Genomic DNA, 19,887 nt, shown 5'->3' on the forward strand with positions numbered 1-19,887 from the left:
TTGGAAGCTTTTATTTAGCTCTGTACTACATTGAAATGTATAACTAGATCTTGTAGAAGAATGCCTACCATGACGAAAGGACTGTTATCAAGATCATAAAACTGGGGAAATTCAAAGAATAATAATAAAAAAATTCTGTGATTCCATTGATTAAACACTAAATTTTCGATCAGAGTTACATTTGCTCAGATGTTCTTGGCTAAAGGGATCATCAATACATCGAACGCTACTTAATCTTGGAGAGTATTCCCACCCTGTGGGTTCTGAGATATCAGATTGTTTGAGGTTTTCCTCTTTGAATTTCGTAAAGTGCATGGATGACCAGTAGTCTTTCACCAAGTTCTATTCAAAATAATGGGTTAGGAATAGTTCTTATAATTTATTTGGCATTAGTAGATATTTTGTAAGGAAAATGCATACCGTCTTCATGAGCTGCATCACCTCATACATTGCATGATTGAAGAGATCCGGGTGAGATAGATCAAGTGTGCCAAGTATATCTTGACGTGTCCTATGAGAAATGTTTAGCTCCATTTCTGCACCTGGATGATGGATGAAAAGAAAAATCCAAGATTTAGCTCTGGATGTCAGATACTTGCATAAGAATCTCCTAACACCTTCTACAGAAAAGTTGTCGGGCTCAGTCCGAGGAAAGAAAGAAATAGAAAATAATTGGTTTCAATGAAAAGAATAGGTAATAACTGAAAACAACATACCAGTTACAATGTACTTTTCAATAATATGTCTTGCCATGTAGATTCTCTTTACAGGATCATTGACAGGTATCTTGCTCAACTCAGTTACTTCTTCATAGAAGTGAACACCTTCTCCAGCTAGACAACTGTTGAAGATAATAATGGTTTATCATTTATGTTGCTTCCACTTGAATTGTGTTGATGAGACACGTCTTATATAACAGATGTTGCAGATGGAACTACAACAAGAACAAAAGATCTGACCTGTCTGCAAAGGCCATGAACGACTGCCGGAATCTATTATGCACCAGAAGTTTGTCCAGGGGTTGATTTAGATTGACTTCACTTGCATTCTCAGTCTGCACAAACAATCCGCTTTCTGCTATACCCAATGCTTGGCCCATAGTCATAAATTCCAAGGTTTCCCTTTTCCTCAAGCTTATTTGTGAATGTAACGGTTGAGAAACCGACTTTGAAAAGAAAACTAGCACTAGAATACTTGCCTGCATGAGAAGGAAAAAAAAAGACTGACATGCCACGTTGTAAATGTAACACTTTGTAGTATACTATTATTCACTCAAAATGAAAAGCAGCTAGATATGAAATTATGGAAGCATTTTCTTTTGTCCATTCTAATAATATACATAATGCAAAGTATGAAGACCAGAAGAAAGCCATGTTAAATTAAACCAAGGCAGCTGTTTGGTCAATATCAGCATGCTTTACAGGCTGTCAACATTATATTTCAATCAAAACTTGGTAGCAGAAGTTATGTAACCAGCTGGATGAAATTTAACCCAACTTCAGGCTCCAACTGGGGCTCCAAATAGATTATATCTAACTAAGAATTCTGGAGGAAATTTAACCAACCTCGGCCTCAAACTGGGGCTCCAAATGGACTTTAGCTCACTAAAAATTCTAGGCATAGGCTCGGGACTGATAGCAAAGACTCCACGCACAAGTCTGGCATAGAATTGAGATGGCCCTACTTGAATCTACCCTACCCTAAATGAAAAATACATCTTAGTCTTGAAATTAACTAATTAAATAGCCTAATAGCCACTGGGATGCAATCATTATCTAGATATCAAAATTCCTATGTGATTTAGTAACTATAGTTTAGTTAAGGAGCACCTTAGCCACTACAGATTGTATGACTACTCCGGAATGTTCACACTATATGTAGGCTGTCAAGCAACATCATGATGGATGTAGTGTGTGGGGCACAATGTAGTCTACCAATAAAAAAATAAAACTCTTACATATCCCCATCAAAATCCCAACAATGACGGTTCAATAGAGGTGGAAGAGCGACAAGCATAAGTAGGGTAGAGCAACCAGAAGTGATTGATGGAGGTGGCTACAGTGTCGAAATCAACAATATTTCTGATTAAGAGGCCAGTTCAGACGACCTATGCCACAACCGATCGGTTTTGGCTGAAACTTGGTTGTGTTTGGAATGGAATTATGCATCTCCTTGAACAGATAAGTATTTCACTAACCTGATTTTGTAACCAAACAACAATTCTTTCAAAAGCATGGTTAAAATTGTGCGGGATGTGGGCTAATATGTTTTTTTCTCCTCATTTGGAATGAGTTTAGTCCAAAATGAACTTAAGATTTTACTCATGATAAAACCAAATGGTAGGACATGTCATTTCACACCTAGAAACTTAGGTTACATACCTACAAACAGGCATTGCATACCCACAGAGATGCATTGTGTACCTACAAACAAGCATTGCGTGTAGGGATAAAAACATATTAGGTTTAATCCAATCCGACCTGCTACTCGACCTAGATATATGGGTGTAACACCAAGCTGAGCTTGATCGAGCCTGGCTTTAATCAACAATGAATTGATATCATTTAAATTCAGGCCTATTTTGAACTTGAGCCGAACTCAAGCTTAAACGAGCTACTCAATTAGCAGTTTCAAGCCTTATCAATTCAAGCCATTTTTTAGCCTGAGCAAGCTTGAAATAAAGCCTAATTCAATTATAAAGAGAGAGAAGCTGAGCCATTAGATCAAAACATCTAATGGTTCGTATTACTCATATTAAATAAATAAATATATCAAACCGACTTGATCGAGCCAGTTGAGATCAAGCTCAGCTCGCATTTAATTTTGAGCCTAAACTTCAAGATCAAGCTCAACTCGGCAATTGGATACAGATAAGTCACTATTTTTATTAAAAATAATTGCATTCGGATCCGAAATATGGTTATAGTCAATTCATTCAGATTCAGATACAAATATTAGATATTCTTTTACCTGTATCCTATATATAATTTAGTAAAAACCAAGGTTCCAAAAATCGGTATTGGGATTGGGATCGGCCATCCGGAAAAACGATATGTATCGGCTGTATCGGCCATATCAGCCGTATCGACTGCCTGTATCGGATCGGACTATTTTAATTAAATAAAATTCTAAATATTATTAAAAAAAGTAAAAATAAGAAATAATAATTACTCACATATAAAGCCTAAAAAGTAAAAATCTATTTTTCTCCCTCTCTTCTTTCCTATTTCTCTAACTGTTAGTCTGAAATATCCATTCTCTCCCATTCTTTTTTTTCTATCTTTTTCTCTCTCTCTCTTTCTCACCCCCTTTTTTTAATCTTTCCCTCTCCCTCACTCTCTCTTCTTTTTTCCCTCTCTTTCTCTCATACCCTCTTTTTTTTTATCTTTCCCTCTCCCTCACTCTCTTTTCCTTTTTCCCTCTCTCTCTCCCTTTCTCTCCCTCACTCTCTCTTCCTCTTTCTCTCTCTCTCCCTCTCTCTCTAGCTGCTACTGACAGCAGCAGCTACTAGGCTAGCAGCAGACAACTTATTTGAAATTGTTCTTAGCTTATTTGAAGATTGAAAGAATGTGTATTTTAGGTTGTTTAAATAATTTCATGCGGTAAATGTAGATAAATAAGAAATATGGCATAATGTTGGTATATATGTTACAAATCAGATGAAATTATTGTGGTGGTAGCCTCACGAGTTACAGATTTAATGGCTTTGGTTTCACGTAAATCTGAAGTCAAGAGTGAAAAGTTAAAAATAAAATAGTGAAAGAAGATTGGAACGGGGTAAATCAGTAAATATCTAACATTACGACGGTTGTCGAAGGGTGGTGGATGGCGGTAAGGTAAGATAGCTCGTGGATGAAGAGGGTGGCTAGGATTTGGGTGCTTTGAATGAATCTAGGGTTAAGATTTACTCCTACAAAGATAAAGACGATCTACGGCTACGATAAAATGATAATACTTCAGATATAAAATAACTTAACACAATAATCACTCTGATACTAATATTACGAACTAGATCTTGATTGATCTAGACGTAAGAAAATTATAAAATTTTTTGTGGTGGTAGTGCCACAAGTTAAGATCTAATAGCTATAGTTTCACATAAATTCAAAGTCATAGTGAAAAGTTAAAAATAAAAAAGTGAAGGAGGATCAGAACAAGGCAAATCAATAAATATCCGACGTCATGACAACTGTTGGAGTGTGGTGGATAGCCAAAGATGATGGTGGATTACCGTAAGATACGGTGGCTCGTGGATGAAAAGGGTGGCTAGGATTTGGGTCATTTAAATGTATCTGTGGCTAAAATCTACTCCTATAAAGGTAAAATGTTCTACGACTTCGATAAAACGATAATAACTCAAATATAAAATAACTTAACTCAATAATCATCCCACACCTAAAAATCTCAAACTACTTCTATTTATAAGAGTAGAGTCTTAGCAGATCAGGATCCAAATATTGATTATTCATTTTAATATAAAATGAAAATAATAAGCAAATTAGGCTAACTAGACTCGACTTGACTAGACTAACTCGATCTCCCATTATCGGATTATAACATTATATAGTTGAAAATGTTGAATGAGTAGAGTTTCTATTTAATTGCATGTATATACAAATTATGTAGAATCTAGCTCAAAGTGTTTAATTGCTAGTATAGATGAACTCTCGAAGATTTAGTTTATACTTGTATTCGGGTAACATCCGATTTGTATTCAATTGAGATCCAATTCGTATATGATTTGTATTCGTATTCTTTTAAAATTTGATCTGTATCTAATCTATATTAGTATCTGTTTAAAATCTGATTTATATCCAATAAATATTCATATTCGTTTTATTGTGATATAATCTTAAATTTTGCTATCTGTCCAATATTCGTATCCGTATTCATATCCGAATAAAAAATATTGATCTAAATGTAGGTTGAGCACTATTGGACTCATATCCAATCCACTTTCAACCTTAATCGCATGCCAACAAGATTGCCTTCAAGCAATCATTGTGCCCCTAATTGTAGATATTCCATACTTACGAGTAAGCATTGTATACCTACAAACAAACATCGTTAACTATACGTAAGTATTTGCATACATGCAAAAAGGTATTCTTATCAAAGAAAATGATGACACCACTACCCGTGAGCTACAAACAAACACCCAATTTCCCTAAACCCAATTAGAGATACCATATTCAAATTTTAAGAAAAAATGAGAATAGGCTAAATTGGTTTTGGTAACCTATGTTTGAACGCCACTTAAAGTTTAACCCTGATGAACGAAGATTTCTCAATTGACTGGTTGCTCTGCCTTACCATAATTGGAGAAGCCAAAAAATCAACAAAGATCAAGATGAAGTATATCGAGCAAGAATCAAGATTTAGCATATTATCAAGAGAATGAAAGAGCAAACCTGCTCTTAATACTATTCGATGAGAGTTTGTAAGGGTATGGAAAAATAGTTTTCTTAGGAGATTAATGCTTGATCGCTGGCTTAATAAGTCAAAAGAGCAAAAGGAGTAGAACCGTTCAGCAAAGATTTCATACCGTTACTAATAGTAAAAATCTAGAGCAAACTTGAACCCAAGGAATATCTTCATGGATTTCATTCAAAACATATGCACCAATCCAAAATCCTGTGAAATATTGAAGGCAATGCACCATCAGAACTAGAGGCAGATAATACTGCATTATATGATGTATGAACTATGAACCATTCATGAGAAAGATCAACATAGCACTTAAACATGGTAAGTATGCGTAAATCAAGAAAGAGTTCTCAAGTTCATATAATCAACAGTAAGGCAATCCATCTCTAAAGAGTTCAAGTCCTGAGGACCAAAATCTACAAATATACAACATTGTATTGTGTTCTAGATCAATCCTATATTCATGTACAAGCAAACTATCATGGTTGTTCCCATATTCATGTAAACATTTAAAATCATTTTTCTAAGTTATAATTATTTTACTTTTAAGGTTAGAATGAACACAATGGATGTAATGTGAAGAAGAATATCATCCTGTCCTAGATACATCAAATTTTAGCTGATTACCAACTAGATGACATTGTATTCTACATCAATCCTCTTAGCAGTTTGATTAGTCAGCAAAAAAAACAAAGAGCCAGCACGTCTAGTTCCATGGCCTACTGTCGAAAGTATGCGGGGTGCAAAAGAACTATAAAACATTCTGTAGATTTATCTGAAATAGAAAGGGATTGTAGCAAACAAAGAAGCAGGAAGAATTGTGCATTGTGCTTACAACAATATTCTTTCCTATCAACCTCCAGTAAACAATGCAAATTCCGAAGAACGCCCCATCTGATGATTATATTATTTAGAACTAAAATCAATGGCAGAATACATTTAATCTCAAATTTTGATAGGCAAACCATATACCATCAAACTGTTTTTCCATAAATTTTAGATTTTAGAGTGCACATTTTTACTCAGAAGTCAGACCAAATAGAAAATTAGCCTGCCCAGGTTCAGATAAGTTAATGCTGTCCTATTTAGCATGGATACCCCAAAATAGGGGAAGTATTTGTATCTGATACGTATCAGATATAGATAATAGACCAGATACGGCTCGAATACATATCCGGTACGTTTCCAGAGTATTTTGAATTAAAATAATTAATTTTATTTTTGGATATAGAGAGGATATAGTTGGATACGTTGGAGATACAAACTCGTTAAGCTATTAACTAACTCCTCTCCCCCCACCCCCTTTTATTCTCCCCCTTTCTATCTCTCAACAACCATGTCAACGCCGCTCCGAGTCATCTCGTGCATGGGTACATTTTTCTTATTGTACTAGTTATTTAATTCAAAAAAAAATTAGAATTTTGTATGTTACGTTCGAACGCAAGAGGGGGTGCATAAGAACACACTTGCGAACGCCTGCAGGCGTTCACATCGATAGAGAATGCAATTTGTGCGTTCGAACATGGTTGAACCCGTTCGAACGCGATCGGCAAAAATTCACTATTTCTAGGGTTAATAATTGTTATTTTTAGCTTGTTTGGTTAGCCTCTTAAGGTGTGGATGGCAACCAAAAAGGCAATAATCAATGAACTAAGTTTCTTACCCTAATCTTCTTCCTCTCCTTCCCTCTCGTTCCCTCCTTTCATGGCAGCAACCACCACCACGGTGCCGCCACCTCTAGCCTCCCTCGACCGGCCACTCACCATAGAGCCTTAGGGGTGGCCCATTCCTCCCTCTTCTTCAAATCATTTTCTACCTTTGCCCTAACCCTTTCCACTATCCATAATCTTCCCCGACCACCTTCCTTACTAGTGTCACCCTTTACCGCCAGTCTACCACCTCCATATTCCACCTAGGATCATGTGCCCCTATCCACGGATCCAAAATCATGTTCTGATCTGAATCTAGCAGATCGGACTCCCCAACGTTCGCCTACTTATCCGAAGATATCTTCAGATCCCGCCGTTCGAATCACCCGAAAATAGATTTGTTAAAAAGCTCTTTTCCAAGGTTATGACCTATCAAAATTTCACGTTGATGCAACGATTATATCTTCAGGAATCTCCTTCGAAAGTTCCGTGCAAGATCTTGCACAAATTTGATAACGAGATTGATCAAATTCAATTCGGGGAAGATCGTATCATATACTTGGCTCCTATTTTCCACTTTAAAAAAACATGTCATCATGATCCAATCTACATTTTATAGCTTGCAATAGCACCATCAAAAAATGACATACTTTGCAAGACCCCAGTTTGAATATGTTGACCTTCTTTGTCCATAATCAAAGGGAATTAGAAGTAAATTTCAACCATTAGTATAATTCTTACGTTGGGAATTCACTCATCTGTCCCCAAGTTATCCACCTGCACTAGGACAATAATGAGCACTTGTAAATACAGTAAAAAAAAAATGAATACCATTTTTATGTGCCATTAGCTAGAAAAATTCTTCAATGATACTCTATCCAACAACATGTTAAGTGGCTTATTCAATGCGTTAAATATATGTTGCCACTGTTCAACCAAGCATGATGATGGATCAGAACATACCTACTACAATGGATGAGACGATTATTCCCTGTAATAGGTCCTTGAATTCATGGAACCTGAACTCGATATGCCGAACAGCATTTGTAATACCAGTTAATGCAGCAATATATAGCCCATGAATACACACAACTGGTATGACCCATTGACTCCTCATATGGCACCGGTGATTTAAAGGTTTGTTTATATGGAGAACTGCAAGATCATGTGTCAGATTTTGATGAGTCAATAGGGTACTTCATACAAGTGTTGGTACTATTAGAGTTCCTGTAGCAGCATCCATGAAGAAAAAGAAAATCCAGAGTCGAAAATTATATAATGAAACCAAGAATAAAAAATTGGGTTTCAGTACATACAAATTATCAAATCATTCCGATTATGCTATCTGAAAAATATAATTTTGATACTTTCTATTAAGTCAATTAGTCCAGTTCTCTGTCAGACATTAAAGCAATTGTAATAAAGCAGATACAATTGAATATATATTTGCAGCTAGCTCAGCCCATGTGCATTCTAGACTTTATAGGTTGTTGCCATTCCAGTCCAATTGTGGTGGTTCTGTAAAAATTTATGGTGCAAAGGCATCTAATGCAGGAGGCTTTGAGTAACGTCATATGATGTATAGTAGCATGGCTAATATTTCTATCAGTCTTAATCTTGCCTGCAATAAATAAATTCCTAATTGTTTTCCTTATTTCTTCATCGTGATTCTCACATTATTTTCTTGAAAGATATTAGATCACTGTGGGAAACTTTCCAAATGAAAGTAATACTTACCTACCACGTTGGGGACCACCTAATACCTAATATCTAGGTGGGTACTCTTTTTTTATGTTACCCTTCTTATTGATGTTCTTTAGCAGTTGAGAAAGTTTGCAAATATCTATCTGTAGTGCATGCAGCCTACATGGTTTTATTATAAATCCACCTAAGCTCACATGTGCATCTAGATTTCAAGATCGGATCCATTTCTCCCTCCTTTATGAGTAAAGGTGGTAGTAGATGAGATAACTGCATGTTTAGGTAAATAAATAAGGAATCATAAACATGAACCACTTAGGTGCACACAAAGTCAAATTAACCATAAATGTTTTGTAATAGCAAGAGGGATTTCGAAGCAAGTTCTCTTACATGCAGCTCCACCAATCCATGGTAGTAGAATCAATATAAGTAAGAGGAATGGTCTGACTGGAGGCAGTCGCCGCCTATAGACATACAGATAGGAAAAAGGTCAGCAATAGATGAATTATGAATATGTAGTGTCTTTCTGCAAGATAAATTTTATTTACATAAGTGTATGTAATGTACCTTTTATAGGTAGTGCAGAAATGCTAAAAATCAAAAGTATCTCTTCCTATTCTACCTAATAAAGAAAGCTTGGAACTTACTTGACAAACACATGATATAGCTGGAAGGCCTGTACTATGCGACAGCTCATTAACAAACCAAACCCTAATGGACCTTCAGCCCAGACTGCAAGTTAAGTTCAGCAAATTCAGACATAATTAAAAGAAGAGAGACTTGCTAATGCCAAACCAAATTGTAAAGTGGAAGAGAACCTGCCCAAATGTAGCATGATTTCCAAGGATCTCTCCTACGCAATTTCAGAAAATTTACTGATATCTGTACCCAAGTAAGATATGTTTTTAACTATAAAAGAAAGTGAAAAAGATTGAAGTCAATATGATTTACATACCACTAGAGACAATATTAAGTTTAGGCTACCGATAATCTGAATTATTACAAGCCAAACAACAGAAGTTTGCTTGTTTGGACCCTTCTGAACTAGAAAGGGCAGAAGTGCTCGAGCAAGAAGCCTGAAAAAGAAAAGGAACAAATAATATTAGTCAGGTAAAATTGTACAAGTTCGCGGTATGGAAATACAGAAAAGCATTCTGGAAAAGTCCTTTCATGAATTGCAAGTTAAGATATGTAATAGCATTACGGGTTGCAATTGAACACATACCCTTCTATCTTTAACACTATGAACTGCAAAGATAGTACTAGATATAGATAGCAAATAGTGGTGAATGAGGATCCATAAAGTAAGATCCAAGTAGTGAAAACAATGGTTTAGCACTTATGGCATCAATTACACAGAAAACTAGAGCATGTATATGTCTAGAATAGAATATTGGCGGGACCTTGCATAGTTGAAGGGGGCAAATATTTCTGTCATATGCTCGCCAAGCACAGTATTCTGTTGGTGTTTGACTGTAATGTTGTTCCTAGTTAGCATGCGAATGTTACTAAATGCACTACATCAGGTGAATTATTAATGTCAAAAGTACTAATGAGAAATAAACATTGCCTTGTTTGTACTAAACAATACAAAATTCTGCTTTAATTTTGCATTCTAGTGTCAGTTCACTCAAATAGTCTGACTAAATCAGGTAATGAATGCAACAAAACTTCAGAGCGATAAAGTTTACTTCAACTGTCTAGTGATTAAATATTTTAGCTACCACAGATAAAAGGTAAAAAACCGACTAACATGTGATTTTGTATTCCTGTTCCTCCTCTCATAATGGATAGACACAACAACAAATATTAAGTATCTGTCTTCCAAATTATGGAAGAAAAAGATATCAAATGATTGCCTTCGAACAAGATCAATGTATTCTACTTCACACTTACCCAATTGTTCATTTAAATGGTGAAAACAACCAGGTTTTAAGCTACCAATCAATGTGTCTTTCGCCTAAACCACAACGCCGAAAGAAAATTAAGAAAAAGGACCAGTCAAATACAGATCCCTCCTCAACCCACTAGAACAACAATAAAAACTACTTAAAACCATAACTACATTCACAGATACAAACGTCAATCCACAGAAAATTCTCTTTTTTTATCCCACATTCCATGTGAAAATCGAGAAATATTCAAAATTTCCACGCTGAAAGAAGCAAAAGAGTCATCGATCTCATGCTCCAGGCATCGACCGAGCAACAACAACAGCAAGATCAAAAGAACCCAAACGAACATTTAGACGTGAAGAAGAGAAGCGATGAAATGCGATTAAATTACAGGACGAGGGATATGAAACAAATGGCGATGGCGATGTAGTCGCTGACGCAACCACCTGTGACGGCGCAGCTCGCCATTGGTGTCGCCCTTCCGAGAGCGCATCTAGAGATGGAAGTAAACAGAGTGGGAGAGGATTCATAGAGGAAAAATATTTTTTTTTCTTTTTGTTGCTCAGGTTTCACGAGGTTTCTCTCTTCATCTCTCTCTCTCTCTCTCTCTCTCTCTCTCTCTCTCTCCTCTCTCTCAAAAGCTTGCTCGTCTTCGTGATGAGTGCGATGGTATTTGACTTTGCGGGGCCCACCGGCACGAGACGAAGATAATTTCTCTCTCAACGGCTTGAGCGTTTTGCAAAAAAGAGAAAAAAGTGATTTTCCAATTTGTAAATTTACTCTATTTTTGCAAAATCACTCAATTGCTTTATTTTATTTTATTTTATTTTTAAATAGAGGTCTGTTTCTTTATTTAATGTTAGTTTATCTTCTTTTCAAAAGAAAAAAATAATTCTTTGAGATAACACAGTATATCTTTAAACCTAACAAATTAAATAATCTTATTTCTCATCTTTCTCCTACTATAATTCTATCTAAATAAATTTATCATTGTCGTCTTCATAAATTATGTCCAAGATCATATGTCTACTGCTGTGATTTTTATTTTTATTTGATGTCATTTGGTGTATCTAAATGTTACGAATCGGTTTGATTCAATTCGTAACGGTTTTGGACCGTTTGGATCTTGCTTAATTTTGGATATGTTGTCGCCATGAAGAGAGTTTTTCAACAGATCTAAGATCTCAAAATTTAGATGGCTAGATCTTAGGATATCGACCGAATAGTGATCGAAGGTTGGATAAACCCTAGCTTGTTAACCCTTTAATAGCTAGATAAGTGCTAGAAAAATTCTTTTAGAGTGAAGGGGGAGAAGTTACTGCATTAGAGGAGGATTAGGAATTAAAGGAGGCGGACCAAGGACTTCGGCAGTGGAAGAAGGGAGATTGTAACACCCAAACCCTAAACACGTGCATGGCACGAGCCCACACGGCACGTGCGTAGCACTTGACTATTTGGTTTGTTACTGACAATCAAATAAATCTGTAGCAACATCATAATTTTATTCACAACATCTAACTAAGAATAACTCAAGTCTAACTGTCAACAGTATACAAATTACCCTACTTGAGCCTCGCACAAGCCACAACACATCATCAAGGGCTTTTCACAACTACATATACACAACGGTGGTATATACATAATTATTCAAGTACATAGTCACCTGCTAAAATATAAGACAAGGATACAAACACACTTTGGAGGATGTCTACAAATACATCAAATAAGATAACTCATCTGGCATATAACACAATCCACATTCTACTCCTCACTCACCGACAAGACCTCTAAGGGAGTATCCTGCTTCTCTCGTTCACCTGAGCTTTTGGAAAGGAGAAAATAAAGAGTCATGAGCTAAAAGCTTAGTGAATAGACCTTACCCCGAATTAGTGAAGCCAGACAAGAGAATAAATCAATACTGAATAATATAAATCAGAAATAGCATCATGTTATGAATGAGTATATGAATATATCCTCAATAATATATAAATGAAAAGTAGATAATATGTTATAACTGATAAAAGTATATAATCCTCGATAATGAGTAAACAGATTTTCATATTATATTATCATCACAACTCTCTCTCAAATATGACATATGATGCATGTCAACCATGACCATACTATGATATCAAATGCAACCATATATTATGCATATTGATCACTCGATAATTAGGTAATCAAATGATAATGAAATCATATACATTTCTCAACATCACAATCATCACCGACATCTCGATATAATATCATCATACTAGACCACTATGCATAGTCAACATCCGGTACCCGATCTCAACATCATGTCCGAAGGCTTAGAGCATACTCCGCGACCCATAAGAGTATCTCAAATATAATCATACCCCCCGCCACCTGCTAGGGTATAAACATCCATCCAAACCGGACACCCACATAGTTGATAGAAACCTCATGAGGATAACTCGCCACATATGCCCTAGCGAACGACATATATCCGATTGTTTATGCGTACAGACTCAACTGACCTCAGAGATGAGCCATGAGATATCGCATATCAGCGACCATAATCATCACTCTAGGCATCCCTAATCCTGGCGCCTACTCGGGTATCCTCCCGCTTTCTATCAACTATCCTATTAATCACATTTCATGCCTTTCTTCTAAATGCCAGATCACATGTATATATTCAGTACGATAACGAGTCAATGCATAACATGAATTTAGGTGGAATAGAAATCAAGAGAAAAATAATGCAATATAGACTCCAACCATATATCTAACACATGCATACTCTTGCTAATCTATCATATGCACACTCATACTAGAAATCACTCCGACACAAAGTCATAACAGTATAATCATCTCTAATTACTCTATTTATCATCATCATACTTATATCCAAAATCAACATAATTTTATGCATGATAAAAATATGCTCGACTATAATCATCTCTAGATAAAGTCATATAATTATTCTGGAGGCCAAAACATGCATGTACATAATATATACTATAACCTAATTTGAGAAAGGCGTTTAAGAGATAAGACTACTCACCCCACTACAAGTACCAAACTACCACTCGTTCAAGCCTTGATAGCTAAATCCACGGGGTCTTGAATAGGGGGGTCGGGATCTGAAATTATTTATAATAAATAATGTTAGTCTTTCTATTAATTAAAATTAACCTGGCAAAAAGATAGTTTCTTGTTGTAATTATGCACTCTTTATTTCTATATTTGTTTGTTATTTATTAACCATAATTATATTATTTAATAGAGTATTTAAAACATAATTATCTGCCTATTATTCTCCTTAATAATTAAGAAAATAAGAATTAAGTTACTGCAAATAATTACGTAAGAATATATGTACATAACCCTAATAATTATTATTACCTACCTAGGATTAAAATAGTAATTTATATTGCAGGTATTTTGCTAAACATGATATAATTAGAATTATTTACTAACTATTATATAATTATATTTAATTCATATAAATTAAATATATTAAATTAACTAAAGTAATTGAATAATTTATAACATAATAAAATATAATTAGAAATCAATAATATGCATATATATATATAATATACATAGTGTTGGGCTCAGCCCAGCACCATGCACTGCTAGGGTGCTGGGCCGAGCCCAGCACCACTTGTAGGATGCAAATCGAGAGGAGGAAAGAAGGGAAGGAGGAGGAGGAGAAGAAGAAGAAGAAAAAGAAGAAAAAGAAGAAGAAAAAGAAAGCTGGGAAGAGGGTTGGGCCACAGGGGAGGGGCAAACTTTTGGCGTCTCGAACGACAACTGACAAAGAGGAAGTGCGAGAGAGAGAGAGACTCACCGGCGGATAGAAGGCCAATAGCGGCTCTTCCTGGTGGTTGATAACTGTTTGCGGACTAGAGGGAGAGAGAGAGCTAGAGAGAGAGAGAGAGAGAAAATGCGGGGAAGAGAGAGAAAGAGAGACTATTAGAGAGAGGAAGAGCGGGTCATGCGGCGGCGGCGGAGTGGCTGGTGGCGGAGTGGCCAGGTCCCACCTCTATGCGTCGCCTCGGCGTGGAGAAGAGTGGCTCGGTGGAGGTGCGTGGCACCCCCACCGCGCCACAGGATGCATGGCATGCTGGGCACGAGGCTAGCCATAGTGTGGCCGGTCGCGTCGTGCCCAGCAAGCAATAGTTGTTTTTTTTTACCCTACTTGGGTTGTTATAGAGATGGAAGAGGGCGTCAATGGCTAGAGCAAAAAGGAGGGAGATAAGGGTGACAATGCCGATCCAATAATAAGATAAACTCCGATTAGGGTTTCCTCTATATTTTTATAGAGGCTCACCCTTTGGACCTAAACAACCAAATTAAAATTCTAAAAAACCAACAATTCTCGTCGTAGTGTGTAAATATCGTTTTCTGTCTTTGCAAACACGTGCAGGCGTTCAAACAGGCCCATGGTCATTCGAATGGGCAATTCTCGTTCTTTGTTTTTGTAAACGCATCCAGACGTTCGCATGGCCTATTCGAACGTGGGTCCCTGGCGTTCGAACGCCCCCCGGCGAAATGTCTTATTTTCTCAAGTAAAATCAAACTAGATAAATAGACTCATCCCAATGAACTCAATGTCGCAATTAGATCCAATCTGACCAAGTCGTATCACCAAAAGTTGAAGAAAATCCAAAAGAAATACTAAAATTCAACGTCAATACTATGCAATTTCACTTATTACGTAGTTAATTTTTTAGAAAAATAATGCAATCTACTGATTAAAAAGGTAAATCCTCAAATATTTATGTGAAGAGTGTTTTGTAGGATGTACTCGATGGACTTTTTCTCTTATAAAAAAATATATATTCATGCAATTCGCTAATAATCCGCAAAATATATTGCTTATATGTGAATTACATAAATACAGTCTCTTACATAAAAAAGATAAAATTATACTTAATTCATTAATAATTAATAGATTACATTGATTATATAGAGATTACGTGAACAATATCATTTTTCGCATATAAAAAATATATTAATTCATGGAGTTGGCATGTAAAAAGTCCACAGACAACTCTTTACTTCATCCATTCATTTTTAACATAGATTTATAGTATTTTGCTATGAATTAATGACATAATAAGTAAAATTACATGGTATTGTTGCGTAAACTAAATCTACCGTATTATAACTTATATCAAACACTCCTCAAGTATATATTTGAGTCCGAGATGACATCAAGTTAAAAAAAATATATCATATTAATAAGCATGTATGCTCACATATTTATTTATGAATTTACAGCATTTATTAGCATATTACATTGTATTTTATGGACTACATTGATTACCTACTAATTTAGAGCATTTCCTATATATTTCGAGAATTACCTATAAATTTAGAGCATTTTCTACTGATTAGTATGGATTTAGAGCATTTTATTGATTTAGAATATTTATTTGTGGATTTAGAGCATCAAAAATTTAAGTAAGCATAAGAAGTTCAAAATTTTAAGTAAGCATAAGAAGTCCAAAGGATCTAAACCATCCTTAAAAGACACCAGTGCAAAATGATTTTGTTAAGCTCTGATACCAAATGATAGGCTATGCTACTAATTTAATAGGCTCTGATACCACTTGTTAGGCTCTAATACCAAATGATAAGATCTGGAATCAAAGATAAGCTACGCTAAGATTCCTTCAGGATCTGAATTTATTAAAGGAATCAGTCCGCGCAACCTGAATTTATTAGAGGAATCAGTCCGCACAACCGTTGGAAACTATTCGTCATATATTCTCTGATAGTCAGAAAATTACGAAACTATTTGGGTTGGATTCGTAATTTCCTGATCTACAACTTTCGTATTTACGCCATTTACAAATTCGAACTGTAGTAGAGATGAAAACACGGAATGACGTGGGTGATGGTGGTGGTGACGGGTGGAGTAGATGTTAGAATTAGGGATGGGTATGGAGATAAGGGTGGATTGTGAAAGTGATTAAGGGAAGTAGACAAAGAGAACGAAGTGGTCGAGATCCCAAAAAAGAGGGGTGACTCGACAGTCGAGGGAGATTAGAAGCGAGGAGAAACGTTGCCAATGGTAGATGTGGAAGAATGGTGAAGAGGAAGGAGCGAGGAGTCCAGAGAGAAGATAGGCAAGAAATCAAGAATCTAATAGCATTATGAAGTTGGTTGCCATCCATATATTTATAGAGGTTAGCAAACAAGTCCTAAAATAATATGAAACCCTAATTCTAGAGGATTCTCATCGATCACGTTCGAACACACTCAAAAAACCCCTTCTCTAGATTTGCAAATGCGACACAGTCATTCACAAGGCATTCACAAGGGCGTTCGAACGCGACTCCACCTGCATTCGAACGTGACCTACAAAAATTTTATTTTAATAAAAATAAATACCTAATGCAATAATAAAATATCCTAACTAAATGTATCAGCCCACCACGCTTCCCCCACCTTGCCCTCAAGGTAAAAAGTCAGGGAAATGCTCCAAGATATCAGTCTCCAACTCCCATGTCGCTTCATCAGATGGCTTGCCAGGCCAATCAAATAGAATCTCCATCTCTAATCTGGTACCATGTCGTCGTCGGCGCCTAGCAAGTACACGAACTAGCTCTACGATCTCTATCTCCTCCAATGGCTCCGGGAGAACTGATCCAACAATCTCATTATCTCCAATGCGCTCTCTCAACAATGAAACATGACAGACAAGGTGCACTCTCAACCCCTCCGGCAGCTCCAAACGATACGCAACACCTAAATGCATCTAGGGTAGCAAACCGCCTCGATTCTCCAACTCTGGATGGCACTACGAATCATCCATCACCTCCTGCAATAATCTCAAAATATCTAGGTCAGATGTACATGAATACTTTAGCTCGTCAAAGAAAGATAAAGATAGGAGATAAATAGGCTACAAGCTCGGCGGTATCGGGATGTTGCGATAGTGCATCCGCCGCTCTATTTTTCGTTCCTTCTTGTATTGGATTTTATAATCATATCTCAGTAATTTTGTGACCCATCTCTGCTATGCCGGAGTGTGTATATGCTGTCCCATAAAGTATGGAAGGCTCCTTTGATCGGTTCGAATAATGAATTATCTACCGATCAAATAAGGCCTCCACTTTGTCACCACATGCAAAATTGTCAACATCTCTCTCTCATAAGTTGATAATTGCTAAGATTTTTACGATAAAGCATTGCTAAGATAGGCAATGGGACGTCCTTCTTGTATTAGTACAGCTCCTATGTCAACACCCGATGCATCAATTTCAACAATGAATTCTTTAGTAAAGTTTGGTAGCACTAAAGCGGGTGCCGTCGTCATTGATGTTTTCAATTTTTCAAAGGCTAAAGTGGCTTCATCCGTCCATATAAAAGAATCCTTCTTCAATAAAAAAAGTGAGAAGAGCAGCGATATTGCCAGATTCGGTGATGAATCGATGATAATAACCAGTCAGCCCCAAAAATCCTCTCAATCCGATGTAGTATTAGGAATAGGCCAAGCGGTCATACATGCAACCTTTTGAGGATCCGCCGCTACACCATCCGCTGAAATGATCTGGCCTAAATACTCCACCTTTGGTACTCTCCATAGGCACTTAGACTTCTTGATCTTCAATTGGTTTTGCTCCAACAAATTCAGCACGTCTTCCAAATGCTGCCAATGCTCTAATTCAGTCCTGCTATACACTAAAATATCATCAAAAAATACTAAGACATACTTTCACAAGAGAGGCCGAAATATATTATTCATGAGGCCCTGGAAGGTTGCTGGAGCATTAGTGAGACCAAAAGGCATCACTCGGAACTCATAATGTTCGTCCGGAGTCCAAAATACAGTTTTGCGCACATCCGCTGGGTGAACTCTAATTTGATGATACCCAACCCTCAAGTCAAGCTTACTAAATATAGTCGCCCCTGCAAACTCGTCCAGCAACTCCTCGATAACTAGAATAGGATACCGGTCCTTAATGGTAATAGCATTTAGTGCTCGATAGTCGACACAAAAACGTCATGTCCCATCTTTTTTTCGCACCAAAAGCACGGGGGATGAGTATAAGCTATGACTTGGTTGTATGAGGCATTGCTCCGACATCTCGGCTACCATATTTGAGATAACTTTTTGCACATGTGGATACCGATATAGCCTCACGTTCGTCAGTGCAGCTCCGGGTATAATTTCTATGCGATGGTCCGCCGCTCTTCTCGGTGGCAACTCCTACGGCTCCTCAAATAGTCCAGAAAAGTTATCTAATAAAGTAGACAATTCAATGGTAATACTTGAACTCGTTTGAGGATCATCTCCTACTAGTCCTAACTGAAGAAGATAGGCCAAATCATACGCACAAGGCAGCCCCACCATAGGCTGCATCGCTGAAATCGGCGAAGACTGAACACCATCAAGCTGCACATCTTTGTTTTCTTTTTTATATTTCATCCACATGCTTCAGAAATCAAATATGACGGGTCCCAAACTCTGTAACCACTGAGCACTAAGGACAATGTTTGCTCCTCGCAGCGCTAACGAATACAAGTTCATAATGATGTCGTGTCCTTACACCCGTATACCAATCTGGAGACACAAGCTCTCCGTCCTAAGCTTCATGGCGTCTCCAATAGCAACGTCAAATCCCGTGGTTGGCTCGGCATCCAAACCCAATCTCCTCACTAACCTCTCGTCTAGAAAGTTATGTATACTCCCCGAATCGATGAGGATGTGCACACAATGCTTTTTAATGAGTCCGTCAACCCATAACGTCCTCGGCGTAGAAGTACCCGAATATGAATGCATCGATATTTCAGCTTGGATATCTTCCTCAACGCCCTCTACAACGGCCTCCTCATGGGTCTCCTCTTGACACTCTTCATCATCATCAATCTCATCCTCCTCCTCAGGACCATCGATAAGCATCATACTCCCGATCGATTTAGAACATCAATGACCGAGGGTGAAACGCTCATCACATTAAAAGCAAAGGCCCTTCGCTTTTCGCTCCTCCACCTGGGCAGGTGTGAGAGTTCGAACGAGGGGTCTTGTGCCTCCTATAACGTCGGAAGGTCTCAAAGGTGGTCGTGGTCTAGTAGTCGCAATCGCTATTTTTGAAACTGCAGAATTTCCAACATGTGTTCTAGGAGCAAACTGCCAATCTCGGTTGCCCCAATTGATTTTCGCTGCCATCTTTAGAGCCCTAAGCTTCTGTTCTATCCTCACAGTCTTCTCAAAGGCTTCCTCAAGAGTA

The 19,887-nt window shown here is 37.1% G+C and overlaps 1 protein-coding gene across 2 annotated transcripts; it reads right to left on the bottom strand.

Moving 5' to 3' along the window:
• Positions 1 to 119: 119 nt before the first annotated feature.
• Positions 120 to 11,320, bottom strand: LOC140797213 (regulator of G-protein signaling 1). 2 transcript variants are annotated; one of them, XM_073150495.1, is made up of 11 exons: positions 11,119 to 11,320; positions 9,733 to 9,853; positions 9,596 to 9,659; positions 9,425 to 9,509; positions 9,168 to 9,241; positions 8,040 to 8,231; positions 5,546 to 5,634; positions 960 to 1,198; positions 717 to 841; positions 421 to 542; positions 120 to 342 (listed from the first exon to the last, which is right to left on the bottom strand). In XM_073150495.1, exons 1-11 carry the CDS (start codon positions 11,163 to 11,165, stop codon positions 151 to 153), a joined length of 1,350 nt encoding a protein of 449 aa, XP_073006596.1. In that variant the 5' UTR covers positions 11,166 to 11,320; the 3' UTR covers positions 120 to 150. The 2 variants fall into 2 exon arrangements, with proteins under 2 accessions (XP_073006596.1, XP_073006595.1); XM_073150494.1 differs by having other exon boundaries at positions 11,064 to 11,296.
• Between the last annotated feature and the right edge of the window lie 8,567 nt (positions 11,321 to 19,887).

The sequence above is a fragment of the Typha latifolia genome, chromosome 11, assembly GCF_019914945.1.
Source record: "Typha latifolia isolate L0001 chromosome 11, TyphaL0001v2, whole genome shotgun sequence".
NCBI classification, from domain to species: Eukaryota; Viridiplantae; Streptophyta; class Magnoliopsida; order Poales; family Typhaceae; genus Typha; species Typha latifolia.

What these genes read in the sequence shown, in the direction of transcription:
- LOC140797213 (XM_073150494.1), bottom strand. Translation starts at nt 11,140, where the DNA reads ATGGCGAGCTGCGCCGTCACAGGTGGTTGCGTCAGCGACTACATCGCC. An exon ending in ACTTAATATTGTCTCTAGTG is followed by an intron (nt 9,660 to 9,732) that starts GTATGTAAATCA and finishes ACTTGGGTACAG; the next exon opens with ATATCAGTAAATTTTCTGAA. An exon ending in ATCATGCTACATTTGGGCAG is followed by an intron (nt 9,510 to 9,595) that starts GTTCTCTTCCAC and finishes CTTAACTTGCAG; the next exon opens with TCTGGGCTGAAGGTCCATTA.